At 42.0% G+C, this 12,698-nt stretch overlaps 1 protein-coding gene and 1 pseudogene across 2 annotated transcripts; both read left to right on the top strand.

Annotated features, from left to right (window-relative positions):
- The first annotated feature begins 3,372 nt into the window (after positions 1 to 3,372).
- Positions 3,373 to 6,741, top strand: LOC137956269 (uncharacterized). 2 transcript variants are annotated; one of them, XM_068803687.1, is made up of 4 exons: positions 3,373 to 4,888; positions 5,054 to 5,112; positions 5,419 to 5,459; positions 5,560 to 6,741. In XM_068803687.1, exons 1-4 carry the CDS (start codon positions 4,535 to 4,537, stop codon positions 6,189 to 6,191), a joined length of 1,086 nt encoding a protein of 361 aa, XP_068659788.1. In that variant the 5' UTR covers positions 3,373 to 4,534; the 3' UTR covers positions 6,192 to 6,741. The 2 variants fall into 2 exon arrangements, with proteins under 2 accessions (XP_068659788.1, XP_068659787.1); XM_068803686.1 differs by having other exon boundaries at positions 3,375 to 4,888; positions 5,557 to 6,741.
- Positions 6,742 to 8,263: 1,522 nt separating this feature from the next.
- LOC137956493 (peroxidase N-like) lies at positions 8,264 to 10,182 on the top strand (annotated as a pseudogene).
- Positions 10,183 to 12,698: the final 2,516 nt, after the last annotated feature.

Here is a 12,698-nt window from a genome sequence, read left to right as displayed (position 1 = left end):
GGAAGCACTTGTACAATGCTCCATCAGCAATTTTTGTGGAGCGTAGCCACGGCAGCGGTTCAGAATTAAACAACAACTGTACTTGATTTCTCATGGAAGAGGGAGACTCTACCGTTCTTCAGTCAATTGGAGATTACCGAGAAATTTCTTTTTCAAGAGTGCTGTGTATGAATATGATCCGTGGAATAAAGCCTGGAACTCTCAGAGAATTCATTCAAATTTGCGCCTTTAGAAGAGGAAGATAGGATTTTCGAAATTGAACTGGACGATCTAAGCCATTTCGGTACCAAACGTCTCTCGGGGGAGAAACTGAAAACTGGTTGATTAGAACACCCGGAAAGGCGATAATCCAACTCCAGTAGTCAGAAAGCATAGCTCTAAAGTACACCCTTCGCATTTACTCGATGGTAACCATCATTTTAAAGAATAACTCCATTGATTTGCTTCAGAGTCAGCGCACCTTCGGTCAGGTTTCTGTGGTCATCTGCAGAACCCTGATGCCTGGGGCTGAGACCGGCAATAAAAATATAATAAACCTTGACAACCATGGAGGCCGGAGCCGGCGTCGGAGCAATATTGATTTAATGTGTCCACAGTCGATCAAAGGTTTTGGTTGCATTTTCCTATCTCCTCATGATTATATCATTCTTTATATAACTGCACTAAGAAGCCTCCACTCACTACTCATCCCACAGTTACTTCTGTCGGTACATTTTTTACCAAAATTATCTTCGTAAGCTTGCCTCATGACCATCATTGTCGCTAGCATCGGCTTCTTCTTCTTGGCTGTTGAAATTAAAGCATCTTCTCAGGTCTCATCCATAGCTGGCTCGCCCTCCACTTTTTCCAACGGGAAAGGCAAAATCTCTCCCACCGTCTCGGCCTCCAGATGCTGGATAAACCTCAAAAAATAAAGAACACCCAGAAAGGCGAAAAAAGTAGGTACACAGTCATCAGCATATAGTAGCTCGAAGCAGCCTGGTAGTACCAAAAAAGAAATCGCAAAGCAGGTGCCTAGCCTAAGTCGAGAAAGAATCGAACTTTATACATTCCTTTATCCATTATTAATTGCCAATTATCAATCAGCAAAGTGCAGTACTGGTTTCTCAGCTAAGCATACAAAAGGCGTCGATAAACGAAGGTGGACGAATTTATCCGATCAATGGTGGGTTATCTTTACGGCTCAAAAGCGTGGGGAGGTGAGATCAAAGTTATAATTTTTCAATCGTCCCAACAGAGAAACGGCGAAGCGGGAGCTCTAGTGAAACTTATACTTGCCTGATAGTCCGATTTTCTTCTCCTCGCATCCTTTAGATCCTGTATGAACGGAAGGGAAAGTAGAAAGAGCTCCATTATAACGAGTTTCTCAGCAATCTGAATGCGGTTGTTATGTTCCTTCTTTGAACGTCTTTTAACCGTGATCTCGTAATTACCAGCAAGAAGAGCTGCCCATATCTAATTAGCACCTTAGTGAGCTCTGAGCTAGTAAGGGACAACAGTGTATTGGACGTTCACACCTCCATCTGGGAACTACGGTTTTGCCTGTTCTGTTTCGTCCTCGATTTGATGGGTTCTCTTACCAGAAACGTGGATCTGAGTGGAAGACAGAAGAAGGTGCAAACTGAAGCTACTAGCTCACCAGTGCTTAACCAGGCGAGAGTGAAAGAGAGTGAAAGACAAGCAAGGCGAGAGAATCTTCTGCTGCTGTGCCTATTTGATGACTAAAAACTTTTAAAAGATAATGAAAGAATTCAGCGAGCGAAATGCAAAGGGAAGGCAATCCTCTGGGGTTGCACCACACGGACATTCTGAGGCCGGCCGGACGGCTCGTGCCGGGTGGCAGAGAAGGTGACGAGGATGACCGGCTGACCGGGTAATCCCGCGAGGTACGGGTGACGACATTTGGAAATCGAAAAGAAAGAAAAAAATGAGGTGGGCCCATTAGTACGACATGCACGTCCGAGGTCTCAACTGTCATCGACACTAATGCAGAGACCCAGGGACGAGACCACACCGACTGGTTAGAAATCAACAAACTCTAAATGGGGTCAATTGTGGTTTGGTCCACTATTAACAAATTTGGGTCACGGCTTATGGTAAAAAGAAACCGGAAAACGTCATGAACAGGCTCCGGGATGTGGCTTCCTCTGGACTTCAGAAAGGCGATTAGGTCTATGCGGTTAGTTGATATTCTGGTGCCTGTCCCTTTTATGACAGCACAGAGCGGACTCGTCGATGATGGGGTTGGTCCTTGCTTAAACTCAAAGGGGACAGCCACCCCTCCGAGCCGAACGACGGGAGGGCACATGATGCTTTATCCCATCCCTTATTTTTCTCTTAATTTTCTTATAAAATCTCCGAGTCCATCCCTGTCCTTTTTCTCGAACGTTGACCCCACCAGTCCTTTTTCTAATTTATAGTCCACTCCCCTGGGATCCCATCTCCTCGGTAACAACCGCCAGCTCGTTTCAACCTGCAACACAGAGCCAAGGACAAGATCCCTCTCCCTCGATCTCTCCCTGGGCTTTCCATCTCCGCCGCAGCCGCTTCTCCGGTCTCCCGCTTCTCTGTCATTTTTCTTGAAAGCTTCAAAATGCTCGCTGTTGGCTCATAATAGCAGATACCCGACTTTCTCTTTCTGGGTGCAGCGACAGTCGACCTACCCAGAACCACGTGAACATAGCTTTGGAAAGATTTGGTGTAATTGGTCGTTTCCCAGGCCGTCGTAATTTGCAAGAAGAAGGTTTAAATTGGCAGCGACTCCTACCAGACCAACTGGAGTAAAGCTTGCCCCTCTTGTGTTCAATTCTTGTCACTGTATTTCGGAAGCTCTTGATGTTGCCGCTTTTTTTTTTTTAATCCTCGTTAATGTCCAGTCTTGCTGAATTCACCCTCCCCTTCTCTTCTCTATCTGTTACGGTGATGAAAGCGCAAGATTTGACCTTACTGGTCGTATATATCCTGTTGTCGTGTAAACAGAAAGGGAACGTATTTTGGGTGCCGAAACTGTTTGAGAGTCTCGGCTCAAGTCTGATAAATTATTCACAAAGATCCCGCTGCTTCATAGCCGCCACATTATGCAGTAATAAAAATCAAAGAAGTTACTTGCGAACCCTACGCAGAATCAGATCTCATCACGAGAAGAGAAAAGCAAGTAGAAGATAGGAATACCAATCGCGTATCTCGTCTAGTGTAACTGAAGAAGGAATAAGAGCCATCAGTACAGGGAAGACGGTTGCAGGAGAAAAGGAGTTCCTAGCCGTCTTTTATGATTTTCAAGTCCACATTCAGCACCTGCTTACGAAACACACCCCGTCGTTTACTGTAAAGCAGCCTTGTTCCTTCTTTTCTTCTAGTGAGACCAAGCAATAAATAACGCGAAATATGGTTAAGAAAGAAGAAAACCAAGCTCCCTCAAACAGCTCTTCAGAGATCCCAGCTCGTGGGCATTTTCTTCCTTTCAGGAACAGTAGAACGCGAGTATGAGACGGGGAAAGAAACAAAGCATTTGGTCCATATCCCCGAAGCCTGTAAGTATTCATTTATTAATTCCTATGATGCCTTGATCTGTTGAACCTGGACAGCTTTTGGTACCGTGAGAAATCCAAGTAAGATTTCTGCGACAAGGCAAGCAGGAGTAGAGGAAATGGTTAACTAACAGGACGATTAGACTTTTCTTTGTTGAGTCAGAAGGGTTTAGAGAAATCCAGATGGATCGCATGTTGGAAAGGACCAGCAGGCCAAGCAAGCCCCCCAGCAGTAATTAACTTTCCCCCTTTCATCTCCACAGTTTCTTCCCGTTAAACTCCATTAAAATGTCCCAGACGAGAGACTCATGATGGTCTCGTAGAAGAAGAAGACGCTTCACTGTGGTCCTCGGTCTCCGGGAGGACTTATTCAACGGTTGACTAAACTCTTACGATGATGAAAGTAGGCCCCACGTCACGAACAGCCAAGATGCGCGCGGATTTTTTTCTCTCGGAGCAGAGAAGAGGAGAAGCGTGAAGGATAGGGTGTACTACGTGACCCACCGAGCACATGCGAGCCATGACAAGGCGCGACCCTTTTTGAACAAAATTTCCAGCGAGGGTGTGGCCCGGGGTCGTTGTCATTTAGACCAGGATAACGCATGTGGCGCCCACGCCAACCACACAAACCAACCAGGTGACCGCCTGGTCCGCCTCCCCTCGCCGTTGAGGACCGGCTCCGGACGGTGACCGTACGGTGATACGGGCTGCAGCCGGTGGATGCCACACGTGTCTCGCGGCGCCGGCGTGCTTTTTCGAAGCGTGTGTGGTGAGAGAAGGGGAAATAAGTATTAAATATATATTAAATAAAATAAAATAGAATACCACTAAAAACCTGAAAAGAAGAGACACACCGTATTCCCCTTTAGTGTGGAGGTTTTGCACTCCCTCATCTGCTTCGGCTTCTTCGTCTTCGGACCTCAAATCACGCTCTGCAGATTGAATCCACTTGTTCTCTCTTCCTTCTGAATCTTTTACTGGTTTTTTGTTTGGTTCTGTGTGGGGAGATGAGGATCCGGAAGAGATCTATGCTGCCCTTCTCGCTCTCGTCTTCGCCGCGAATGGCTTCAGATCTCTTTTGTCTGCGAGGCGCATCTGTGCAGAAACCGGAGGAGGCTGAAGATGGGGATATGGAGGAAGCGCAGAGAGGGGTAGCCGGAGCAGTTCGAGGACCTGGGGAGGGGGAGCTGGGGGAAGGAGGGTTCGATCAGCGGATCGATCGCGGGAGCACTGGTCTTCCCAGCCGTCGTGCGGATAACGGGCCGTTCCGCGGTGGGGTTTGCGATCGTGCCGACCACAAGTGCGTGGAGGAGGTGAACCAGTGTTGCATGCTCTCAGCTCCGATTCTCGCACCGGTGGAGGTAGGTTCTCGCCTCAACCACCCTCCTCTCTTTGTCTTCTCTTCCATTAAAACGAACCCACCAAGAAATTTTTTCGATTTCGTTTTCCTGTTTGTTTAATCTGCAATCGAGGAAACGGGGTGCAAAAAGGAAGGAAAGGGTTTGTGATTTTATGGGTGACTGCAGGCCTACCGAGATGCAGAAGAGGAGAGATGCAGTGCAAGAGAAAAGGGTAACAATGGAAGGTAAAAACAAATACCCCAAATCACCGTTTTGATTGACATAAAATGGTGCTCTTCCATGGTAAAAAGAGACCGATAGAAATGGCAATACACCGTCATTTTCTGAGAGTGCTATTTCTGAGGAGCGGTTATTGCACGTCTTCTTTACTCGCCACCCACCACCTCGGCTATATATAAAATCGCCCTCTGTATTTATACATACCAGAGTATCAAAATCACCGGCTGTGTTTTTAGAACAAGGGAGTGGAGTGAGATTGTGCTGTGTTTAATTCTCATCCTTTTCTGCGTGTATTTTCTTGGCTTTGCTAGGAACGGGAGCACGAAGCCTCCTAGTGCAGAAACATCCACAGGTAACATTTATAGGGACGGTTTCACCATGTTTCAGTACCCTTCCTTGCACCTTGGCTCATTTCTTGTTTTTATCTACTTTACATGGTATATGAGCAGCAGATGGGAGGTGGGAAGAAAGAGAAAAAGTGATTCCTTTGAAGAAGAGAAAAGGAAGCCTGGAATGGGGAGGCGAAGCAACGGCAGCGGAGAAACAGAAGAAGGTGAAGACAAAGACAAAGAGACCAACCAAGAAAAAGGTCCAGAAAGAAGAAAAAGAAGAAGAAAAGCCAGCGGGAGCTGCAAGTGAAGCAGCCGAAGTGATTGCCAGCGTCGGTAAGAAGGGTAGACGTGGTAATAACAGTGAGTTAATGGAGGGTTCTCGGTGCAGTCGGATCAATGGGAGGGGATGGAGATGCTGCCAACAGACTCTCGTGGGTTACTCCCTCTGCGAGCACCATTTGGGAAAGGGAAGACTCCGAAGCATGAACAGCTTCCCCAGCCGTCCCTCCTCCGTGAGCCGGCCTGCAGCTGATCCTAAGAACGACAATGCCGGATCTTCAGACAAAAGCGAAGCGCAAACGGCAGCGAGTAAGGGTGCAACAAAGAAGAAGATTGGGATGGTGAAGGCTCGTTCGATCAGCAGCTTGCTTGGTCTATCAACAGCAGCGATACTCTCGACCGATCGCAGTACCACTGCAGCAGCAGCTGCTGCTGCTACGACTACCACTGCGGCTACCGCTACTTCTTCGTAGGCGAGCAATCGTATATGTTGGGTATGTCAATCCCAGTTCGTCTTTGGACTGTGCGTCTTTTTTGTGTGATTCTACTGTTGAAGCAAGTTGTTAGGAGTCTTTTCTTCCATGCCAGAAAGTGCAGTTTGTGTGGTTTTTGAGTGTTCTTTCGTTTCATCTCTTGTATTGAAAGCATTGTGGGGTTTTGATTGTTTTGACTGCAACATCATGTCATGGTGCACTGCGAAGTAGCTCGCCTTTTTCTCGGCACGGGAGGGGGAGAGAGAGAAGCATGTTCACAGTTAACAGTTCACAGTTTAGGTGTCTCCATCCCTCTCTTTTTCTTTTTTCGTCTGGTTTTTCGGTAGAAGACCCCTGTGAATAGGAGCCGTCGCTCTTATTGCTACCTCCTTACATGGCTGCAACTGTTCCTGGGAACCAGTGTGCTACTCCAGAGACTAATGGGAACTCAGATTGCAGATATGAGCTAGCAGCAAACTAATTGGGAACTGGGAGAATACTGTATTTCAGTTTTTTTTTTCTTAATTTTTATGGAGAAAGTATGTTGGTTGATAGTGATTAGTCGGATTTAAGATAGAAATTAAAGAAAAAGCTTAGAAATTTTATTTAATCCCTTGTTCACTACTAAGAAGATTAAGAAAAATGGAAGGTAATTCGTGTTCTTTCAGTTGCGCTTTCTGCTGGAGCAATTTCTTTTTCTGTCCCTGCAAATAAAATTTTACGAAAATCGATTAGTTACTGTAGATGAACACGCTGCTCCTACGCTGCTCTTCGGCTAATATTAAGAATTACTTTCTCGATCTGGGGCTTAAGAAGAACTCAAAACCAGCTTCTTGATAATGAGATCTGCTAAAACTAGTTTGAACTAAGAAGAAATTGAACTTGAAACAGATGAGCATCCTAATCCGTTTGGATTTAATTGCATTAAAACAAATTATACTCCCACCAATCATGTAGGAAGTTTTGAGGAAGACAGGGTCATTCAACCCCTGTATTTGATTAGAGATAGGATATAGTGTTCTTCATATATTACAATTTGCAAGCGACCAAACCCACTAGCAAATCTGAACCTCTTACCCTTCTGATGAAATCAAGTTTGCAAAACTCGCGGCCCAACAGACAAGACTTTTGGTGTTTAAAAGCGCTCAAATTAGACACTCCATTGAAAGCGCCAGAAAAGGCTTGGTCTGTGAAACACTTCGGGCAACGGTGAGACAGACAGGGGTCGGCGTCCATGGATGATTTGTAGACGCTGATCTGGCCTTCAAAGCTTGCAAGTTTAGCGGATTTAAACACGATTAATAGCTAGCTCTGGTTATTGCACAGATGGAGAATGCAGAACAGGAAATCGTGATATTAATATTCTCATTAAGTTGGAGATCGATCCTTTTTCTTGCTCCCGACCAGTGTCATCACACTGTCAGCATTCCATTTGCCAACGCCCAAAATAAGTGAATATAGTATAATCACTGAGATGTAGGCGTATCGCACTGCTGCAAGAAGCATCGATCGCCTCTCCAAACGATTCACGATCCTGTTTCTTTTGATGTGTTTTCAATTGTCTTAGGCGACATCCACTTACGATTCTCCAACTTTTACCAAGATTAACAGAGACGACGGTGGAAAGATAGAGCCTCGCTAGCATTAACAGGCAACTGGTATCTGTTCTTCACCCTGAAAGGCACGATACCCACTTGAGGAGTTGGGTGCATCCAATTTCACATTTCCACATATAAAATGTGTAGAAAAGGTCAGCCACGGTGAAGTCCTGCACGATGCAACAATCGGAAAGGTGTTTCTTTTTCCTAATGACTAGTGCTTTCTGGGTGAAGGATGACTCAGTTATATTCTTCCACCATGGCCATATGATAAAGATTATAGAGTGAGCACAGACGCACAGTGATGAAATTTTATAGCTGTTAATCCAAAAAGGATTTTACCAATTAAAGTGTTAATTAGACTAGATACATTTCTGCTCGGGATACGTCCGAAGTCGAGCCGCCATGGGCGGCGACACTCTGGGTAAAGAAGGTGGTCAGGTGGAGATTAAATAATCTCCGTTAGGTCTCTGCATGGCTGTAAATCTTCCAGCCGGAGAAGGGTATTCAATCACGGAGTACTTCCTGGGTTCTTCGTTTCAGACGAGAGACGCAGTCATTTTAGCTTCTTTCTTTCTTCTTCTGCTTGAGACGAAGAGAATGAAGAGCATCGATCGTCATTGTTGGGTTGTAGCTTCTGTACTGATGTACTTGAGCATAACTGCGACAGCCCTACTGAGCACTACTTTCTACGTTACAACCTGCCCCAAAGTGCTCCAAGTCGTACGGCGGGAGGTCAAGTCAGCTCTGAAGAAAGAATTGAGAATGGGAGCGTCCCTACTCCGTCTCCACTTTCATGACTGCTTCGTGAATGTAAGTTTCAACTTTTCTCGAAGTCCCAGGCAACAAGCTTTCTTGCAGCCAGCATCTACTAAGATTTCGCTTTAAAAGAACTTAGCCTGATTTTGTAAAAGATTAGCTTGTCCATCTTGCTCAAATTATACTCAGTTTAATTGGTGGTAAGGAGACAGCTCTGAAAGAAACTTCTGTAGAAGGTCTAAACACTTCGGGCATGGTGGAAACTGATAGAGACCTCCCAAATATTCTGAGCTACTTGAGGTGATACAAAGTAAGGCCAGGTAGTCTTTGATCATCTTTACAAGTCAAAGGACAAACTGATTGTATTCCAAAATAACTCAGTTGCTTTCTAAAATCACTTTTAAATAGAGCAGCTTTTGAAAGTCTACCCCCAGCTCTCATAGTGTTCTCCTCCTTGTCACCTTTATTTTAGGCTCATGCATTGTTCTTTAAGTAACTTACTTCCATTCCAGGGACTTTTTCTTCTCCTTGACGCTTTTTTCTATGCTTTTTCAGGGTTGTGATGGATCTGTTCTTTTGGATGGCAACGACGGTGAAAAATTAGCTGTGCCTAATCTGAACTCAGCAAGAGGATTTGAAGTTGTGGATACAATCAAAACAGCAGTTGAAAATGAATGCAATGGGGTGGTGTCCTGTGCTGATATACTGGCAATAGCTGCTAGAGATGCTGTTCTCTTGGTATGTCTATGGTTTCGTCCCAAAATGATTAACAGAGTTCCAAAGTCATTTTCTGAGATGGGATTTCTTGCCCATGCTAACAAACTTCACCCATGGATCCACTTTTTGAAGTTTGAAATTCGCAAAAAGGAGAATAACTTACATGAGGAGAACGAATTGAAATGGTAAAAGTGAGAGCAGTGGGTTTATGACAGTAACTCTTTTGTGTGCAGAGTGGTGGACCTTCTTGGAAAGTGCCTTTGGGAAGAAGAGATGGGTTGGTTGCTAACCAGTCAGGAGCTAATGATCTTCCTGCACCTTTTGAAACTATACCACAAATTGCTGCGAAATTTGCAGCTGTAGGCCTTAATATCACAGATGTTGTCTCTTTGTCAGGTAAAATAAAGCAGAAATTGCAGAACTATATAAGACCTCTCGTTATAGAAGATTTCCCTCTTCGTTCCAGTGCGGAAATGAGTTCTGTGTCGGTGTTTGCAGGTGGCCACACAATAGGTCTAGCCAGGTGCGCCACTTTCAGTTCAAGGTTGTTCAACTTCTCAGGAACAGGGGCAGCAGATACCACCATGGACACAAACATGGTGACATAGCTTCAGAGGCTATGCCCACAGAACGGTGATGGAAACACGACCACCGCCCTTAACCGCAACTCCACCGATCTGTTCGATAGCCATTATTTCAAGAACTTGGTCGACGGGAAAGGCCTGCTGGAATCAGACCAGATCCTCTTCTCCAGTGATGATGCTGCCACAGCTACCAAATCACTCGTCCAACAATACAGCCAGAATTCTTCTCTGTTCTTCAGGGACTTCGTCAATTCCATGATCAAAATGAGCAGTATCAGCCCTTTAACTGGATCGAATGGAGAGATCCGTAAAAACTGCAGGGTGGCAAATTGATGTTGAATGTCTCTACTTTATACAGCATCAGTACTGATTACGGTGTGTAGCCTCGATTATGTTCTTCAAAATAGCAATCTGGTGTTTTTCTGAATAACGGCTAGTAGAGGAAATATATGCTGAAAATGCTGAAAATTTGATTTCGCTTGGGTGAACTTTTTATTAACAATTTTTTCTATAGTGAAAAATTATTTTGATAAGTGTTCTTAAAGTTTGTGCTACCATATGTAAGAAATGATGAAAACCTAATTGTAATGTTTGTACTTGCTCTAAAACCTTTTGGCTTGTGAATAAACCAACTAATTCAAAGAACCCTAGTGAAACACACTTGTTTTTGTTATTGATGTTGCCTTACTAATAGTCATTTCCCAAGAACCCTTGGGAAATTTTTACTAAACAATATTAGAAAAATACAAAGAGATTTTGACTTTCTTAGGCCAAATGTAGTACCCGATTATACTATTCCCAATCTCTCCCAAGACATCCAATGTAAATAGATTCGGGTTCTTGCAATCACTTTCTAGATTCATGGCTCTAGAATACCACCCTTCTAGAAATAAACGCTCTAGAACAATCTCTCAAATGAAATCAAAATATATAAAAGGTAACCAAAACTTACACATTTTCCTCTCGGAGAAATAACCTTCTCCTAGTGAGACCGAACTTCCAAACTTTGAACACATGTAGTTGAATGAATTTGGAACTTCAAATAGGATGGGAACTTCATGTGCAATTGAGAAGGTTGAAAAAATTTTGGAAAGCAAAAGCATAGAACCTCCCTCTTTTTTTAAAAAAAAAAACATTGAAAACAAAATTTCTCAAAATTGTAAAGGATTTGAAAGTGAAGAAGGGTTTATATATTGCAATTGATACTAAAAGATGAGTTCTAAACCCCTATTTATAGGTTTTTTTAAGTCCACCAAGACGTTGCAAAATGTTGGAGAAGAGTCAGCTTTTTTTGTGTTTGGGTCGATCGATCATACCTCTAGCATTGATTTACCAATTGACTCCAACGACTTTATTTTTTGAATTTTCTCAGCCTCTTGATCGATCATACTTATAACATTGTTCTATTAATCAACTCTAATCACTTTATTTTTTGAAATTCCTTACTCTATTGATTAATCACTCCTATAGACATGATTGATTATGCTTTATATTTTTTCCCATAGCATTCTGTTGATCAATCATACATGTTAAACTTCAACTTCTGCATTCTGGTTGATTCATTGTACATTGTGGATGAAGCCTAGATGCTCTCAGATTGATTGATCATACATATAGTCATATGATCAATCATTCAGTCTGACAATGTTCCATAATGAAATTCTAAACATGAAAAAGGATGAGTTAAAACATGGTTTTATAAAAACATGATATCCTAAAGCTCCAAGATGTACTTCTTACCGAAGTGAAGGATTTGGTTGACAACTCTCCTATAGTGCTAGAGTTCTTGAGTACTATACTTTTGATTTAGACTCTAGTCTTTAAAATCTTCAAGTTTGAGTCTTCCCAGGTGCTTCTTCTTTAAGTTACTTAACCTTCCTTTTGTGTTTGAGGTCTTCTATGTGGGTTTTGTCGGTTACTCTCCAATGACCTTGAATGATGTCTCTTGAAGGTAAGTGTCGTTCCCTTTCTTGAAACGTTTGATATTTCATTAGTTCATTAGTTTAAGTTTTGTTATCATTCAAATTAAAGTGAGGGATAACCTCAGCCAAAAAACCTTATGTGTATCCTATTTATTAATTAAGTTAATATAATTAATTAAATATATTGATTAATTAGGTTAATATAATTAATTATGTAGAACTTTGTGATTCATTGTATACTTTAGTATTTAATTAGGTTGATGTTAGCTTATTATTAATTAGGTTAATGTAATATGCCTTTAGGTGTATGTTATTGATAAGTTAGATTAATAACACATGATTAAGTTAAAATTATTGATTAATTAGGTTAATATAGTTAATTTACTTAGGTGTAAAATAGCGATTAAGTGGGTTAATGTAATATGACTTTAGTTGTAGGTGATTCATTAATTAGGTTAATAATACTTAATTGGTTCATTAGGTTAGTGTAAATAATTAAATATAACTTAGTGATCAATTATAGCTAGCAGATTAAGAATTTATGATATTTTTTAATTTTTAATTTTATCATAATTTTAAAAATTTAATGTAATGTGTCACTTAAGCATAACTTACTAATAAAGTTAATGTAATTGATATATACATGATTACATAGGGGTAACTTAGTGACTATGGTTATTGTATAATTAATCTAAGCCCTAAACTTTAAACCTTATATGTAGGTATAATTTAGTGTCTAATGATGATTAGGGAGATTTATTAAGTTTAGCATATTGAATAATTTACCTTATGTAACATGATTTTATCAATAAATTTTGGTTAATTAGCCTAATATATTTGATAATGTACTAAGATTTGTTAATTTGTCTAAAATAAGTTTTATATGTTAATTCATAACAGTTTAAATTTAGAAAATACAATATTAAA

Source organism: Aristolochia californica, unplaced genomic scaffold, assembly GCF_029961685.1.
Source record: "Aristolochia californica isolate CCGP_79_NKW_82.1479 unplaced genomic scaffold, dmAriCali1.0.hap1 SCAF_2, whole genome shotgun sequence".
Taxonomy (NCBI): Eukaryota; Viridiplantae; Streptophyta; class Magnoliopsida; order Piperales; family Aristolochiaceae; genus Aristolochia; species Aristolochia californica.
Note: the sequence above shows the minus strand (reverse complement) of the source record. Positions and strands in the feature narration are given on the sequence as shown.